Source organism: Lasiodiplodia theobromae (assembly GCF_012971845.1).
Source record: "Lasiodiplodia theobromae strain AM2As chromosome Unknown scaffold_44, whole genome shotgun sequence".
NCBI lineage: Eukaryota > Fungi > Ascomycota > Dothideomycetes > Botryosphaeriales > Botryosphaeriaceae > Lasiodiplodia > Lasiodiplodia theobromae.
Window position 1 is genome coordinate 84050 of NW_023336524.1, and position 17999 is coordinate 102048.

General features: G+C 48.7%; 3 protein-coding genes across 3 annotated transcripts; 2 read left to right on the top strand and 1 right to left on the bottom strand.

The window, feature by feature from the left end:
- Positions 1-4075: 4075 nt before the first annotated feature.
- On the top strand, positions 4076-5997 carry LTHEOB_11046 (High affinity methionine permease; the record flags this gene model as incomplete). Its single annotated transcript, XM_035507759.1, has 8 exons — positions 4076-4116; positions 4220-4280; positions 4330-4743; positions 4803-4925; positions 4977-5060; positions 5115-5394; positions 5457-5863; positions 5920-5997. 8 exons carry the CDS (start codon positions 4076-4078, stop codon positions 5995-5997), a joined length of 1488 nt encoding a protein of 495 aa, XP_035366799.1.
- A 4738-nt stretch (positions 5998-10735) lies between these two features.
- Positions 10736-12746, bottom strand: LTHEOB_11047 (uncharacterized protein; the record flags this gene model as incomplete). The annotated part of the gene is made up of 5 exons (XM_035507760.1): positions 10736-10941; positions 10992-11328; positions 11376-12167; positions 12221-12480; positions 12695-12746. The coding sequence occupies 5 exons, from the start codon at positions 12744-12746 to the stop codon at positions 10736-10738; spliced, it is 1647 nt and encodes a 548-aa protein (XP_035366800.1).
- Positions 12747-15509: 2763 nt separating this feature from the next.
- LTHEOB_11048 (uncharacterized protein) lies at positions 15510-17458 on the top strand (the record flags this gene model as incomplete). Its single annotated transcript, XM_035507761.1, has 7 exons — positions 15510-15759; positions 15826-16527; positions 16586-16702; positions 16775-17020; positions 17099-17206; positions 17282-17340; positions 17414-17458. The coding sequence occupies 7 exons, from the start codon at positions 15510-15512 to the stop codon at positions 17456-17458; spliced, it is 1527 nt and encodes a 508-aa protein (XP_035366801.1).
- Between the last annotated feature and the right edge of the window lie 541 nt (positions 17459-17999).

A 17999-nucleotide genomic window follows, 5' to 3' on the forward strand; every position in this document is an offset into this window, starting at 1 on the left:
GTCTTGCATGATTCGCACGTGCATGCAAGGATATCGCTGACTGCATTTTCCGTGAACAGCTTCCTTAGTTTAGGCTTGGGGAAGAAGCTGTTCGCGTGTGCGTCCGGACTGAGGTAGACTTGGATTTTGAGAAGCTGTTGTCTGTAATAGAAACAAGTCTTCCTAGCCTCTGAACTTGTTGTTGGTGCGTCTGCACCAGATGCGCTTTCCATCCCGCATCTCAAAGACTCATGCTGCGACGGAATACTCGTGGAACCGGTCGGGGCTGATGAATGCACTTATCTCCATCCAGTAGTTGATCTGAAACAAAAGGGTTAGGTAAAGGTGCTAGGAAACACAGCCGTCTAGTCTTTGTCGGATGCGCGTTGAGAGGAGATGATTTATGCAGAGTGTCAGCCTGAACACCCATCGTGGCTGAAAGACGGTGAGATAACAGGCCTCCCGCCCAGCTTGCTTGACAATGTAATGCGCGCAGCCACGGGTGGCTGCAGGCAACCGCGCACAATCTGGAGCGAGTGGCGCGAGCGGGTCAGGAAAACGCCGTGATGTGATTCATGTGCAGGATGTGCAGGGATATATTGATTATCGTTACATGCTCCATAAGCAGGGCGCTTGATTGGGAATGGAAGCGCCCTGGGATCGACGTCCTTATCGGGGCTGGTGGGATGGGCAAAGTGCTGCCTAGACCATATCTTTTGTTCCAGACACAGACTCAGCCTCGCCGCCCGCGACTCTCTTTTTCCGCCTCCAATCCAGAAAAAGCCACCAACCGACCGTAAGGACCAGCAGGATAATTGTGAGGGCGAGAAATATCCAAAGCTCGCTTGCAAGGTGCAATGTCACCGAATGCGCCTGTCGGTTTATTGTGATGTACCCCATGCTGAGCAGCTGCTATTCTTCGTCAGCTAGGATAAAAAGCAATGTGCAGCGTTGCATCAACGGCTTACCGAGGCAAAAGAGGCAGGCAGGTAAATCAGCGTGAGAACTGTTATCGTCTTCAACGATCGAGAATCATGGTAGGCTTTCTTTGACAAGTCCACCATTGTGTTACTATCAACTCTGGCCAATTTCATGATCTCAGTGGAGGATGTACTGCTGCACTGGAGAGCTGTAAGGCCACGAACTGAGACGATGGTTTGCATCTGAAGTGGTGATTAGACATGAGCCGCATTTGATCGTCGGGAATACGTACCAGTTTGGCTACAGAATCAAGCCGCGCAATCATCGTCTCCACTCTCCTTCGATGTTGCACTGTCCTTGAAATGCATATTTCTAAACTTCCTCGAGCCTCGGCGTCATGTTGAAAAAGGCCTGCAACCTTATGCGATACATCCAGGTTGTTCGTCAGCATACTTTCGATACTGTGTAGTTCGTCGTGAAGTAATTCAAGCTGTTGCATATCGGGGAACTCGATCCAAACAGCGCCGCTCTTGGAGTCTTTCCCTTTACTTGGCAGGTCCGAATTGTGAGCTCGCGTTTTCTTACGAGATATTATTAGCAATGTCCCCCCTTTTGAGCGGCAAATACTTACAAGATCGTGGATCTTTTCATCAACTTCGTTAAAATATGCCCCCCATTGCCTCGATGTTGATGCGAGAGCCAAAATGTGGATGCCTTCCCATTTCACTGAACTGTTACCGTCTTTGTGGATTGCTCTTAATCTCTTCGAGAACGAATCAGATGGGTTCAGCGAGATGAAGACATCCTCATCTTTCTGAGAGTTTCTTTTATGGTATATACCAATTTGACGGATAGACCAAGGGTTTGGACAGGAATCTCGACCATTTCTCTCAATATGCTTTACCAAATAACAAATTTCTGTGAAATTCAGCGATCGTCATTGGCAGACTTTTGGGGGCGGTTTCACCAGTGACTGCAGAATTCGGGTGTGAGAGAACTTGACAGCAACCCATAGACTCGTTGACGGGGATGGTGAATTCCCCAAAAGCACTCAACAGATCAAATATCGCGGGGAACACCCCAAATCGGGTGAGCATCTTCCGAAACGCATCAAAGGATATCCAGAATTTTCCCCATGATGTCTGTTGCGCAATTGATCTGCAAAGTCGAGATTGAATTAGCTGTCGGGATGAATGCCGGATGATGGCGCTTTACATCATCTTGATTCCTTGGGAAGATGGCTTTGCAAGGTGTTCACTCAGTCCGGTCGCATCGAGAATCGCTGGGGCTGAAACAACTCGTCAGTCCCAAAACCACAGTTGGATATAATAGTCCTCACCAAGCTTGCTTCCCATCTGCATGACTTGCACAGCAGTCTTGTTATCCGACACGAATAAACGATTAGAATTGTTTTTGAAAAACTCGCGATCCGCCTCCACATCGAAAAGGTAGGGATCGTATGCCTGGGTCGGAAGGCATGCGGGGTAAGTTTCCCAATCCATGGCAAGACTCGTACACAACAAGTAAGGGACGCAACGAGAACGGCCGACGTTTGGAGAGGCACAATCGCTCTTATACCCCCTGTTCATGCGAGCAAGGCTGAACCAGTTAAGCCTTGCGGGGCAATGACGTGATTTTAAACCAATGGTTTTAGAATAAGGTTGTGATTCATATCTAGTCAAGCCCAGCCTCGTTACAGTCCTCTCTCTCAGTCGATAGCTAGCGTGGATTTGTTTTTCGCTCATATCATGGGTAGCTGAAGCTATCGTCCGGACATATATGTACAATTAAAAATTATACATATATGTCCGGACGATAGCTTCAACTACTTTTCTAAGAACGAGCTAAGGCATAATTACGCTTAGGGTCTTGCTATTCTTCACGCCAGCCATCGGCAGCGAGAGGGAAACTATATAACATAGAGCAGATTTCGATATTATTTCAATAGCTATACAAATCAGACCGGCTTCCATTAGTCCAATTTCTATAAAGATTCATCTTAGTTGCTCCTACAATCATCATGCTTCCGCCTCACGCTCCATAAGTCGGAGGTTTGGCGCTCTCCTCCTGCAACTTTACGATCTCATCCTGTGGAAGGCAAAGTCAGCACATTCTCACATGGAGTCCAAGACGTATACGTACATTTGTCAGTTTTCTCTTTATAGAAATGCTCCACTGCCCCCCTTTGTCGAGTTGCTAATTCTTTCAGTGAGCGAACGTGAGCCCTGCCGTCGTCGGAGCATGCCTACATCGATTTGATAATCGTCCCCAAATTCTGCCTTCTTGCTTTCGAGGAAGTTCAAAAGAACGTTTTTCGAGATGTAACTGCCTGTGTCAGCCTCACGCGTTGATAGTTCAGTTCAGATAGCTAACCGTCCTTGCAGGGTCTGCTGTTGATAGCCAGCCCCACCCATGGCGAAAATAATTTGCGAAATTGTCTCCAGCTCAGCCAGCCTCGAAATCAGCCGTATATAGGCGAGGCAGACAGCAGGCAAAAGGAGGCAAAGCATAGCAGGCAGCAGCTAATTCCTGCTTGTGCGCAGTTGTGTTCGTGGACGCAGACGTGCAATCAACCTATTGGTCGGAGATAATCGTGCTGGGGCGGACTTCCGTAGTACAAAAAGCCACGGCGCTAATAAGTTGCGCATCCTTGGATTTGCACAGCCGCGTCGCGGGTCATGCCGATTCAATCTGCAGGACGATGGGGTCTTGGCTGTTTGACCGGTCGGAGCTGGGACACAGAGCCTCGTGGGACACCATTTAACCCAATAAGTTCTCACGCGAAAGGATGCATCCCGCCAATAACGCACAGTAGCTCAACGCACCCGCATGACGTTTGAAGCTGCTGCACCAACGCTGTCAGGTACTCTCGACTTTTGTTTCGTCCACGAGAACCCCCAGAAGCCAGATGGCCGAGAACCACGAAATGTCATCCCAGACTACTGGTTGCCGTAGTCGCAACAGCTTTGCAGATGAAGATAGCGTGCTACCCACAGGGCCACATGGCCTCAGGCCACAGAATGCGACACTTGTACCATCGAATAATCTCACTGTACTGGATGTCATCGCGCTCATCTTGAACAAAATGGTGAACTGCTCGACCTGTATCATTAAATATCAGACGCTGATATGTTTCAAGGTCGGAACGGGAATTTTCACCAACCCAGCAGCCGTAATGGTGCTGACCAAGTCTAAGACCGTCAGCATGGTCCTTTGGTTCGTCGGTGGACTTTATTCTTTCATTTGGTGGGTGAAGTTCCGTTCAACGTGTATCTCCGACCGTATCATTTCACTACAGAAGGCTAATTATACATCTCAGTCTCTTGATCTATCTCGAATTTGCTTCAGCATTCCACTATAATGGTGGAGAGCTCATTTACGTGAGGCTGTAACAAACGCTGCAAACTACCAACCGCTGATGCTAAATAGCTCGACCGATCTTACAACTGCATACCTCTTCTTGCAACCGTACTCTTCTCTGGCTACTTCATTGCGCTTGCCAATACCGTCGGTAATTCCATTGCATTTGCCAAACACATTCTTGTTGTCGCGACCGGAGAGTCCGACTTCAACGACAAGGCTGAGCTCGTGCGTTACATCGCAATCTCCATCCTGACAGTAGTCTGCTTTTTGCACATGATATCCAACAACCTTGTCCTGTTTCTGAACAAGACCTTTGCGTATTTCAAAGTCCTTCTCCTCTTCGTCGTTGCTTGTAGAGGATTTTACAAGCGGAATCCCGATGCCCTAAACGATTGGAGTGGGGCAAGTGATTTCAAAAGCAGCATGGCAGCTCTGGTACCCATCTTCTACGCCTTCGAAGGGTGGGAGAACGCAACTTACGTAAGCCATGTTATCCACTAAGCTAGCGGTGTGAACTTCAGCTCACAAGTCGGTTGCAGGTCACTGGAGAGTTCCAGCGTATGAGCACGGGGAATGTGGAAGACAAAAAGAAGCTCAGACAAGGATCTTTCGTAGCTGTGTTTATAGTCACAGCCCTATACATGCTAGCTACCGCCGGCTATGTAAGGATAAGAAGCACTATAATTCAGCCTGCTGCTGCTAACTTTGACAAGTTCTGCGTGTTAACATACGATGAGATTGAGAATCAAGAAGGATCTGGTGGAGATCTGTCTATAGTTACTCAATTTGCTCAAGCGGTAAGCTGTCCATACTCGTGTCTTGTACTTAGTTCCACTGACTCTCAAACAAAGGCTTTTGGTAACTCCGTCGGCATTGCTATATGCATCTCCCTCTCCGCAGTTGGCAATCTCATTGCCGTCATATACACTTACAGCAGAGTGAAACAGTCGATGGCCATCCAGAGCTTTCTTCCTTTCTCCAATCTACTGAAACGAAACAAAGACCATCCGATTGGAGGTATAGTTGTTCACTGGATCGTCACAGTAGCTACAATAATTGCCCTTCCAAATGATGCCGATGGATACGGTTTCGTCGTCGGAATATTTTCGTATGGACATACCATCATTGCCGGTAAGAGTCCTGACGGGATGAATTCTAATACATATGTAAACCAATATGCTAACTTCATGAAGTCTTCACAGGCTTGGGGTTTGTCTGGATTCGCACTACGGTTGACCGCACAGAATGGTTCAGATACGTCGATGGATGGCAAGCCGATTTCAGCTGGTGGAACCACGGGTACAATCGCGTCGCCATTGCATTCGTCTTCATTCTACTCAACATGAATGTCGTCGTTTGCGCCCCCATGAACCTGAAGGGAGACGCTGATGGCATTCCTCGTTGGCGTTGGCCTGTCATATTCTTCGCGGTGGAAGGGGTTTCATTTGTTTACTGGGCCATCTTGAGGCTCATGGATACACGGCGCTTCGAGGATATCATGAAGTTTCGACTTCATATTTATACTGCGGAGAACAATCCGGATGCAGCGGAAAAGGAAGAATCAAGGATTGATGGAAGCAGACGGAGAGTGCATGTCGAGGTAAGTTCAAGCTTACAGTCGTGCTTCGCGTGGTATATGAAGCTGACAGCAAGAAGTATAGTCAAACGGCGTACGGGAAGCTCATCGACACGACCCGAGGGTTTGGAAAGAAATTGCAGAAACATTTTTGGTAGAGGAAGCGCTGTTGTTTGATGTCAGTGCAGAATGCGTCCCACTCTCCCTGGAACTTGGAGCATATGTACATTTGTATTAATTGTTTGACTTCATTTGAATTTCTGTTATTGCGCATGCATTAGTAGGGGCATTGGGGGCATTGGGGGCCCTCACAGAACGGATGTTCCACGCGTTAAAATAATGTTTGTACGGCTTATTCATCATTCAAAAACAAAAAATTTCATTTTAGCTACCGTGTCGCAAGTAGGTGAGGCTAGAGTCCAGGCTGAGCCTGTTTTGATTGGTGCTGGAATCGCTAGTCAGCTGATGGGGGCGCTTAGAAGAATTTCCTACCCCGCAGGAGAATCTTCAAACGCGAGGCTGAGAGCTCAACTTACCTCTCCACAAACCTCACATTGCTTTCTGCGTTTTCAAACTCCACTATTTGCTACCGGTCATGCTCATCGGATTCGGGCTAAAAACTCAATCGACCTACAAGTACAGCCCCTTGAACGAGGTCAATGCAATTCGGCTCCTCCGACTGGACGACGAGCCCGACGCATGTGAAGACGATGTCCATGGAACGCTCATCCACACTACACTCGACAGCGCCCCACCTTACTTTGCCCTCAGCTACTGCTGGGGAAGGTTGAAACAGAAAGATGCCCTTTTCTGCGACGGAAAGCCCCTTCGAATCACTCCGAGCCTCGCAGAAGCGCTTCGCCGGCTCCGATCACTCCCATCCGATCAAGCGCAATATCCTGGATGGGACCTAGAGAACAGATATTTCTGGATAGACCAGATCTGCATTAATTAGGCCGATACGGAAGAACGACAGTCCTAGGTGCAGATTATGGGTCATATCTACAGCCACGCCATTCGGACGCTGATCTGGCTGGGACCTGATCCGAATGGGGTCGCGGTTGAAGGTTTCGATCTGGCTGGAAGACTTCTGAGAATGGGAGATGACGAAACGAGGAAGATGGGAAGATCCACACGCCTTTTAGCAACGGCAGGGTTCGACCAAAGAATCGCAAATATTCTCCAGCAGCTTCATTTGGAGCACGGCAGTACAAACATCAACAGCAAACCTTGGTCAAGTTTCATTGACCTTACCTCTCGCCCGTGGACTACCAGACTTTGGGTAATACAGGAAGTCGTCTTATCCGCAAAGGAGCCTATTGTACTATGCGGGCGCTTCACGTGCGGCTGGGCTTCGTTTGCATGTGCTGCGTCATTCATCCTTTCAGACCCTGCGAGTGCAGACCTTGTCGTGACGCATGACAGGTATAACTGTCTTTACTGCATTAATCAGATTAAACGCATTCGAGAGAGTGGAAACAATAGACCGAGCCTTGCGACTTTGGTCAACTTAACAAGCTATATGTTTTTCACTTCAAACCCTCGAGATAAGGTCTTCGGTCTTCTTGGTTTGGCATATGAAGCAAGAAATATCGGTCAGCTACCAGAGGCCCTGCAGCCTGATTACCGCTCGAAAACAGCCAGAATTTATGCCAGAGTTGCAAAATATTTCATCATGGAGCATCCACAGACCCTGGCCCCAATCTGTTCGGATCTCTACGCACATCCCTTGCCTTGGACACGGAACTATTCATGGTCGAGGTCGTGTCAGAAACGAATTCCAACATGGACGCCAAATTGGGACCATAACCAAGCAATCTCGCTCTGGACAAACGTCATGAGCATTGAGACCAGAGACCCAAGCAGCGAGGCTAGCTACACAAATCCAGGTTATGAATGCAGCCTTGAATTTGACTCCAGATGTTCTGCCGCTGCGGACAGTCCTGTTTGTAAACAACCTGATGGAAATAGCGGCCATATAAAGCTCCGGGGCATCGTAGTTCATACGGTCACGATATGCTTGCCTGTTGAAACAGCGTTTGGCCAACGGCAGCGCTTACATGGCCGGATCAGACATGTGAGAGAATACCTTAGCCAGGAGGTCAGGGGCGAAATGCAGCGACTCCACAAAACGGCAGATATTATCGACCGGGTAGTTCTGACAGCCTACGAGATTTTTTCTGTATTCCGGCAGCCATTGACCTTGCGAATTTTGGAAGCTGCTACAGCGAGACGACCAGATATAGGACCGCTTTTTATGCTTCAAATCCTCACGCGAATCCTAACTTCAACGACAACAACTCCTTCTCATGATGCGACTTTCGACCTCAACGAATATTATTTATCCGAGCTACGTAAACTTTGCACGGCTTTAGTCAGCCTAATTTCCGACGAACGCCGACGAACTTCACGACCCAAATATTTCCAAGAATATGATGAGACGTTGAGAGCTTTGGGAGGTTCTGAACAAGGGTGGGAGTATCGCATAGGGCGTATTTGTCATGGAAAGCGGTTCTTCATCACCGCGGCTGGTAGAATGGGAATTGGACCACCTTGTATAACGAAAGGGGACATTGTGAGCGTACTTTATGGGAGCGGCGTTCCCTTCATTCTGAGACGAAAGAGAAGTTCCAAACGAGCGACCGGTTTTCAGAGAACCGGAAAAAGTGACCTCTTCGCCATCATTGGACCCTGTTATGTGGATGGGATCATGAAGGGAGAGGCTGTGGAAGCAGCACGCGAAGGACGACTACAAGAGCAAGACTTTGAGATATTTTGAGCTCGGGCGTGGTTATTCCAGGATCGAAGAAATTTTGGGATTCTACTTCACTATGGAGAGGCAACTTTCCGTGACCAAATGATTCAATTACTCCCCGATCAGTCTATGGCACTGCCCTCTAATCCATGCAAAGGATGCGGCTCTGCTGTAATTTAACAAGCTTCAGCAACTCAGATGACCAAGCCCCGCTCAGCTGGCCCCCACCATGTCAGCTTTTCGCACGAGCGTCAGCGCCAAGACATGCACTCTGCCTTGTGGAGCAGCAAGCAGTGAGAGCGATCGGCGCGTCAAAACCAATACAATTATGAGCAATTAGTGCCGTTTCTCGCAAATGTAGGGATGCCTTCCACTTGCGGTCAAAACTCCTAGAAATAGGATCCCAGGTGTCATATTGTTTTCCAAACTTATCAACAGGGCTGGAGCCCCCTGTACTTCATTAAGAATGCTGCGAATCAGGTTCGCACACATTCTTGTTGGTTCGATTACTCAGAATGCTTTTGGTCGGGAAGTGACTCCTTTCGAAAATATAGAAATGATCATCACCTATGCCGAACGCTGAAAAGGCGGCGACTGCCATTGCATAACCAACACTTCTTATTGCTCTCTTTCTTGTTGAGATGGATTTCCTTCACGGCCTGAGCTTTGCGGAGTCGATGGGACTGAATATCATTTTCCAGGACCCTTTCCTCTATAAAAACAAAACATGTTGGCAGCAAACTGACAACGACATTGCCGGTATTGGTGTAGGTTCCAGTGTCCCATCCAATCAAACAACAACATCTAAGCGGTGAACAGGTTGTTTCAGCTTTCATAGCAACTGCAACTTTTACAGTAATTCTGTCAGTATGCGCAGCCATACTTGACGGCCTTTCGAGCCCTGGAGGCGTTTTACCGAATAGAGTAAACGTCTGGCTTCGGCGAAATGTCCCTCGAGGACTGCAAGAAGAGCGGGACTCATGGCGCGAGGTTTTGGAACAGATAATGATTGTCTTGTCCGACCAGCAGCTCCTCACAGGCATCACCATAATGGTTAGCGGCTACGTCCGAGCGCGGAACACTGGCATCTTCGACGAGAACTGGCCATATATCGTTCATCTTCAAGAGAACCATTTCCATCTGATTGTATACCTGAGCTGTTTGTCCAGCAGCTCTCACCTGGCAAGCGTGGTAACTCTCAAAAGTTATTTCCGCACACGCTACGCTCCGGCCCAAATTCGCTTGGCCCTGGTAGTCATTTTTGCCATTCTACTCGCTACATCCTTCGTCATGTCATGGCCTTTTGGACTCTCCGCATTGGCTGACGTCATTGCCTACGGGGGTGTGGTGTACGAGGGAGACAAACCCACGCTAGGGAATGGGTATCGCGTCCTCTTCTGGTCCTTGAATGGTATTGCAGCATTGCTAATGCTCTATCCCTTCTGGATTGCAACCATCAACATCTTTGAAAATCTCAGAGATAGGATACAGAAAATGATCAGCAGAGTGTGGCACACTCAATCTCGCTGGTCACCAACGTACTGGATACGCTCCGCAACGCACCTCCTCGGAAGGCGTAGACACCGCTCGCAACCGAGAAAAGAGACGCGGCTCAAGAGGCTCATCTGGTTTCTTCTTCTCGGCTCTACCCGCACGGCATTCTTCCAGCAGTTGTTCTTCTTCTTCGTCTCCCTGGGATACGTTCTTGTCCAAAAGACGGCCAATAGCCCGTACCCAGATGTCTTTTGCGATCTCACTACCAGTGGGCCAGAACGCTGGGGATTCGGTCAGATTTTGCCGGTGCTCTTGCTCGCACAACCTATCCTGTCTGCTGTGACAGCATACTACGGTAAGTGCAAATGAGACAAGAGGATCCCTTTACGGAACAGTCTACTGACTTTGGTCTCTCATAAAGATGTGTTTAAACCTCTAAAGGCTCCTAAAACATCAATCTCAACGCATCAACTACTACTGCAGCACGAGGCACAGGAAGCAGACGAAGTCGAGCTGGGAAGCACGAGGTCTGAGGAAAGGAACAAGAGCAGATGAAACGGCGGGTGGTATCATTGGAATGTGCAATTTCTATGTGGGCTTTGTGTTTACTTGTAGCTTTCTTCATCAAAAGCCATCATTCCCTTGTACTAGTAGAGCTCGGGATAATCAGCTTTAATAATGTCAGATCCCTTCTCAGCGATCATGTACACAGCGTTCTGAATGCGACAGTCTGGAATGACTGGGATCACGGATGCGTCGATCACGCGGAGGTTCTTCATGCCGTGGACCCGGAGCTTTCCATCAACAACACCCTGCTCAACGCTCTTCGAAAGACGGGTGGTGCCGCAAGGATCTACAAGTTATCAGGAAGAATGCTGAGAGGAATCACGGGGAGGAACTTACGGAAGCCAGTCTGCGAGCGCTCGAGGATCATCTTGATCATAGCCTCGTCGGAGGTCCTTGGCATGGGCCATGGGTAATCACCCTCGATGATGTCCTTCATCCCCTCGCCGTTCATGACGATATCATCAATGAAGCGAACACCTTCCCTCAGTGCAATGAGATCCAGCTTGTTGGAGAAGAAGTTGATGTTGATCTTTGCCTGATCCAGCGGGTCGGCGGAGTTCAGCGTAACCGTACCGTTCTGAGAAAGAGGACGCAGCAGATCGACGATGACGGTGAAGTAGTCGCCTTGTGGTGGCGTGGGGAAGTGCCATTGGAAGGCGTCGCAGAACATGGGCTGGGGTCGTTAGCGTAAGTCCTGCGCCGCAGGAGTTGAGTACTCACCACAAAATCAACTTCAAAATGCGGCTGCCCTCCGGGGCCAAACGGGTCAACACCACCGTTCTTCTCGAGATACTCAACGTATTCCTTCTGCTTTTTGAGACGCTCGTCGATTCTGGGCAGCCCAATCAGCTCGAGCAGGCCACTGCTCAGGGGCCCAGTTCGATCACGACGGTACGCAGCGACGGCACCGTCCTTTTCGGCACCCGCGCGGAGGAGGTGGTTATCGAGACCATAGCCATCCTTGAGCTTGAATACGTGCGAGAGGATTGGGTGATCCAACAGGTTCTGTCCGACGTGAGGCGAGTCCATCACGGTCTCAATACCGAACGCAGAGAGCTCTTTCGCGGGACCAATGCCGGAAAGCATCAACAGCTTGGGGGATTCATAGACGCCAGATGACACAATGACTTCATGCTTGGCACGCAGAGAAAGGTCGTTGCCATCGGGCGTGATGACCTCAACACCAACAACCTTGTCGCCCTCGATGATGAGACGTTTCGAGTTGGTTTGCGAAAGGACGGTGACGTTTTCTTTGCCCTCGAGGAAGACCCAGCTGGAAGACCGGACGCCCTTGTAGATGGAACTGACTGCGGTGGCCAGGCCGTGCATCTCACCGTCGTAAATCTCGTCATTCAGTTTCTCGCCCTTGCTGACCCAGGCTTTCTTCAGGGCGTCGCGGAACGGAGCGGATTCAGAGACGAGCTCAACGGGCGAAACGTGGAGTGGACCGTTGGTGCCGATGTGCTTCAGATATTCTGGGAATTGCTTTTCGTCATCATGGAAGGTGGCCGGCTGTCACTGCCATGTGAGTCCGATTGCAGTGTGAAACGCAATGGAATACAGACCTTGTCAAAGTACTCCCTGCACGTGTCCCAAGTCCATTCGTCACCACCGTAGTTTGCCCACTCGTCGAAAGTAGCCCTGCTTCCCCTGATCCAAGTGTAGTAGTTCAGGCAGCTACTGCCACCAAGGACTTTGCCACGGGTGTTGGGCTTTTCGACCCGAGTGTATTCGGGGCGATCGATCATGGTCGTTTTGTAGGCCCAGTCCCACGGGCTGCCGCGCAGCTCGAAAGCACGAGCAGGAGTTGTGATGGCTTCATTGTCTTTTGGATTGCTGTTCAGGTGTTGGAAACCACTTTCGCCTTGAGATTGAGATAAATGAGAACTTACTCAACCCCAGCTTCGATCACAAGAACCGAAACCTTCGGATTTTCAGCCAAACGACCGGCCGCTACGCACCCAGCCGTACCGCCTAATCTTCAAGTCAGACCATAGACCTCAAGAATAAGAGAAATATGAGAAATGCTCGTCACGTACCACCAACGACGATGAAGTCGAATTCTTTGGGGATGTTGCGAACACGGGACATTTTGGAATGAGAAGCAAATGTTTGTGTGAAAGATGCAGATGAGTGATGCTGCTGTGAATGTCTACTGGAGTTGAAGTCAGAGGCAGATACTTATATTTTTCTTCTGAGTATACTGGATGGTATCTTCGGATGTTTGAGTCAAAAGGCTGGATCACTCAGGCTGCAGACTGCTGACAATGCGTGCGCAGTGCTCGCCGTGGCTCCAACTCTGCATTCCAACTCTCCGTCATAGCCTACTAGTCATTCATCCTTACTTCCAGGCCGTGTCAAAAGGGCGCTCCGGGAATAACGACTTCATGGTAGCTCATGCAAGTTCCCGGGGTAGCCTAACCCTTTGTAGGAATTTGCAGTAGATACTCTCCGAACACCGGAAGACGTATTCTCGTATTGTCGCGCAAATCCGCGTTCTCCAAAGGCCACTCGAGTGGATTTTACGAGAGTTGAGTCTAGATAATACGATCTTGGTAATGCACATTGCTGCAGACGGCAACGCGGACATGTTTCGTGGTGCGGAAATCGTTCGGCCCCGATCTTTAGCCTTCCTAAAACAGACTGGTATTGCTTTATACTCCTGCTTATTACTAGCCGCCCTTCCTTTTCAAAGCTGATTCAGCTAGTCTGTAGCTGCAGCTAAGGTTTAGCGTTCGGACTTTTCTCGCAACACCGCCATTGGCGCTCACTCCACAAAATTGAACCCCGTACGTCTTCCAGCATACTGTTTGTACGGGGTCAAGACCGACACCATGTCAGCTGTTCTCTTTGAATACTCTAAGCATTTCCGCGGAGTGGTAGATGATGATATCTAAAAGCTTCCCACCTCCGACAGAAGGAATACTCTGGAAAAGCGCTGGGATCAGATACGTGATACTGTAGAGGGGCAGTTGAAGCGTTGATACGGAGGTGCTGGTTGAACTATACGTAGAGATATTGCAGCCAAAGATTAACGTGAATTTGCTTTCCGCTCATGCCACGGGTAGTTGAAGTGATCATCCGGACGTGAATGAATAATTGTTAATTTGACATTTACGTCCGGACGATAGCTTCAACTGTAGCTAGATCTCTCTAGCCAATTCTTTTGCTTATGGCACCGCTGTTAGCGCTGTCTCATTCACGTGCTCCTGCACTCAACCGCAGAACCGATAATTTTTTACGGCATACTGTTATCAGACCATTGATAGTGAACAATTTTGTATGCACGCTCAATGTGTAGCTGGAAAAGCTTCATGTCTTTGGCATTACCTCAGTACATAGTAGGTTGGGCATGTGAACTGATCGATACCATTAATGAGGCTGTGTCTCCTGGCGCTTTTCTATACTCAATCAAGCATCGAACAGGGTCCGTACACTCAGTTTACCAACTTCCCTAGACGATGAATTTGCCACGAGAGAGGAGGAGGCAATTTGTGAGTCTCTGGGGGCCCACGAGGTTCAGTAGAAATAATGTCTGCTCACTTTCGACCCATTTCTCCTTGTAGCCACTACTAGTTGAAACAATTCATCCTCTTCGAGACCAGCTACGAATATCTAATGTTATTGATGTGGAGGATACTTGTAGGCTGCATGATCAGAAAGCCACTCTGCAATATGTTGCTGCGCGTATCCAGGCAACACGTTATGTCTACCTAAAGGAGCATTGGGATGCGGAGGACGTACTTCTACGTGAAGGGCAAATAATTGCCTGCAACTCAATGAGAAGGAGATCTTCAATGCCATCTGTTTTAATTAGTCTCTTTTTCTCGTGATGACAACTTATGATGTCACTTGCGGGGCATCGCTAAGAAAGCCAATCAGTCACTATGGCAGGCATCGCCTTTTCTTGTCTCCTGCATTGCATTTTCAGCCAGCCATAAAAATACCCCACCATCGGTTCGAGCGGCTGCAACATATGCACGTCAGCATTAGCTCCTTGAAACGTACTCTTTCTGTTTCGCGGCCTTGGCACATCTCGCGCACCGTCCACTCACCATGCTCTGTGAACCTTCTAGACCGCCTCAGAAGACGCAGTTACCTACTGACTATGCGACTTTTCGAATATAAGCACAAAAATGAAATATTTGAATGGGATCGGGGATCCGAAAACCACAACATGTAGGATCGTCTTCTGGGAATTCATAGAGTATGAGAACAGAGACTTTTGTGTTCAATCAACCGGGCCATTGCCACAAAAGCAACAGCGCAAGTTGCCAGGATCAAGGTTCTCGCGTCACACCTGAACATGAAGCATGCCAGGCGTCGTTTGTTTGGCTGAGTACTACGCAATTTTAGCACTGACCCGCATTGCATCTGACCAAGCATGCATGAGATCCATGGTTTTCGGTGCGTTGTATCGAGCCAAGATCCGGGGAAAACGCAGACAGCAACGCCTATAGAAGCATCTCTCATCCTCCTTTTCATGAATTCGGCTGAGGCAATAACGGCGATCTGCAGCCAAGTTCGTTCAGAGAATTACTGGTTGAGTGCAGCCCGATTCCAAATCATGTTCACGATCTCGGCACGAACTATTACTTCCGCCGCCATTAAGAGTTGGCCACTTGTCAAAATATGACAACATGTTGGTACACTATCGGGATTGATACGAGACCCCGCGCTCGCTGCCTGCAATGCGAGCTGGTGGAAGCTCATGTGAAGCCAAAGGTTCCAATTTTAACGGTATAGTCACATGCTCAAGGTTGTCCACTTTGTCTATAAAAATGAGCAGTCTATTACAATCAATTCAAAAAGCAACATTTCCATTCATTCACTACCTTGATGCATACAGCGATCATGGACATCCATGAACATGCTCGAAAAGGAACCCTCGTGGGGGCCGTGCTCAACGATCATGTCAAGAAGAACCCAAATCTTCTGAACGAACTGGATCCCAAAACGGGCTGGACCCCGCTAGCGGCGGCCACAGTCAAGGAACATGTCGAAGTGGTGGAACAGCTGCTCAAGAAATGTGCCAGAGCTGATCTTCGATCAAAAAATGGCGAAACTCCACTCCTCCTCGCTACCCGCAATCCAATTATCAACCGTCCTCGCATCATTGAACTACTTCTCCAAAAGACACCTCCTTGTTTCGTTGACATGACTTGTTCAGATGCCGACAAAAACACGCCGCTGATGTTCGCCACCAAGCAAAAAGACCTCGAGTCGATCAGACTGCTACGAAATGCTGGGGCTTGTCCAATGCGGAGGAACAACGATGGCTTCAGTGCAAAAGACTTGGCCGAGCAGACCGAAGACAAAGCCGTGCAGCGTGCGCTCTACCTGGACAAGGATCAATCAGATCTGTTCAAATTGGTCAAATTGGTTCTCGATTTGCTTCTCTTCGTTATTACCTGGGTTAACCAAGTCACCGGAGCCATCTGCCGGATGTACAAGCTGGACACTGAAATGTATCAATTCACGAGAGAGGCAAGCACTAGAACTTCGATCAATATCACAAATGAAGGCCATTCTGCTAACGGAGAGTCACAGCTTGTGATAAGCCCAATCTGCGAACCAAACAGATGCCCAAACCAGGTCAACGCCAAATCCCCGTGTTATCTCCCAGATGACGATATGTGCGTTGGCGAAGGCTCCCCGCCCGATGATGAATTTCAGGAGTTGAGTGTGAAAGTCGATCGCATCGTCAAAGAAACCGCCCTGGAACGCTTCTTCGAGAGAAAAGAGAACTACATGAAAGAGGTGATACAGAAGGCTGTACACCTGAAGAATGACAAAAGCACATCTCTTGGCGGTGACGGCCTTCTCCACAAGACGATCAAGGTGTCCTTGCATCAGCAGGTAGTCTACTGCGGTGAGTATATTGTGGTCATAATTACCCTTTTAGTCCAACTCTCACAACCAAGGTATAGATGACAGCTCCTCAATGCGCGGCAGCCTCAATGGGGAATCCCAAAAGACTCTTTGGGATTGCCAGAAAGACCTTGTCAAGCGCATCACTCAGATCACTACATTGATTCTTCCCGAAGGTGAGGGCGTTGTGCTGCGGTTCATCAATAAAGACGTAAAAAACTCCTTAAATCTTACGACCGCGGAGATAGGCCACAAGCTGGCAGGGATGGAGCCGGTACCAACTAACGACAGCCACACCAAAATTGGCACTTCGCTGAAGTCCAAGGTCCTCAAGCCACTTGTGTATGACAGGCTCAAGGCAGAGGGCCTCGAGAGGCCACTTCTCATCTCCGTCATCACTGACGGCAGGCCTAACGGCGAAAATCAGAGCGAACTTGTCAACGCGATCTTGGAATGCGGTAAAGAACTCGAAGATGCTGGATATCATCGCGAAGGTGCGTGTTATGCCCTACCCTCTTCTCCTAGCCCTCGCATTTCTGATGGTATCAGTTGCTGATCATATCAATCTGTAGATGTGAAGTTCGTAATTGGTCAGATAGGAGCGGCGAATGCAGCAGCGGAATTTTTAGATACCATACGCGGCAATGCGGAGATTAGGAGAGTGGTGTACTGTACTACGGGTAAGTCGGCTGTCGAGCTGTGCATACCATGCATGTCGTGCATCCCTCACCTGTATTGGCACTGACACATTGTAGATCGACTGGACGAAAAATTTGCGGAGTTCCGCGAGAACAAGGAGGGTCTAGACCAATGGGTAAGCATTACCTTTATTTCTCCACTCCTAACCGTATTGCCGGCATCGGTGTCGCTAATCTGTTTTTTCCCAGCTGATCGACACCTTGTACAAACCTATCATGAATCTTGAACAGTGAGGAGGCCAGTATGTATGACGCGCCACCCACTTTTAGCACTGACTGGCTGACCGTTTCCATTTCTGTTATGACCAAGAGCTATACCTCAGCATTATCAGATGAGGGTGTTGGTAACCAAGAACAGCGAAGACGTAGTAAGGTTTGTTGTTTTGAGCAAAGCATGCTGATGGGAAATTGACTCAACGATTTCGGTTACGTGCTGTTGGATACGTCCTTCGGAGAAGTCATTCATTTCTAGCTTTGAAATTGATAATCAGGCAGATTGAATGGCGGTCGTTTTCATAATTTAACCAATATTATGCCACTTTTATTAAGTGCGTAATTTATCAAGCTTTCCTTTACTCCATTTTGCCACTCCTCTTTTGACTTTCGTTAAAATACATGTAACAAGTCGGCACCTTTTTTCCGTGAATGATTTCCGCCGACGGCTAGCCAGTTGCCGAGATGCACGGCATCGCTGACGTGTATGAACTCGATCACCTACATATGGGTTACTAAATCCCAAGCAACGTGCTATTCAGCTGACCAGTAGGTATTACTG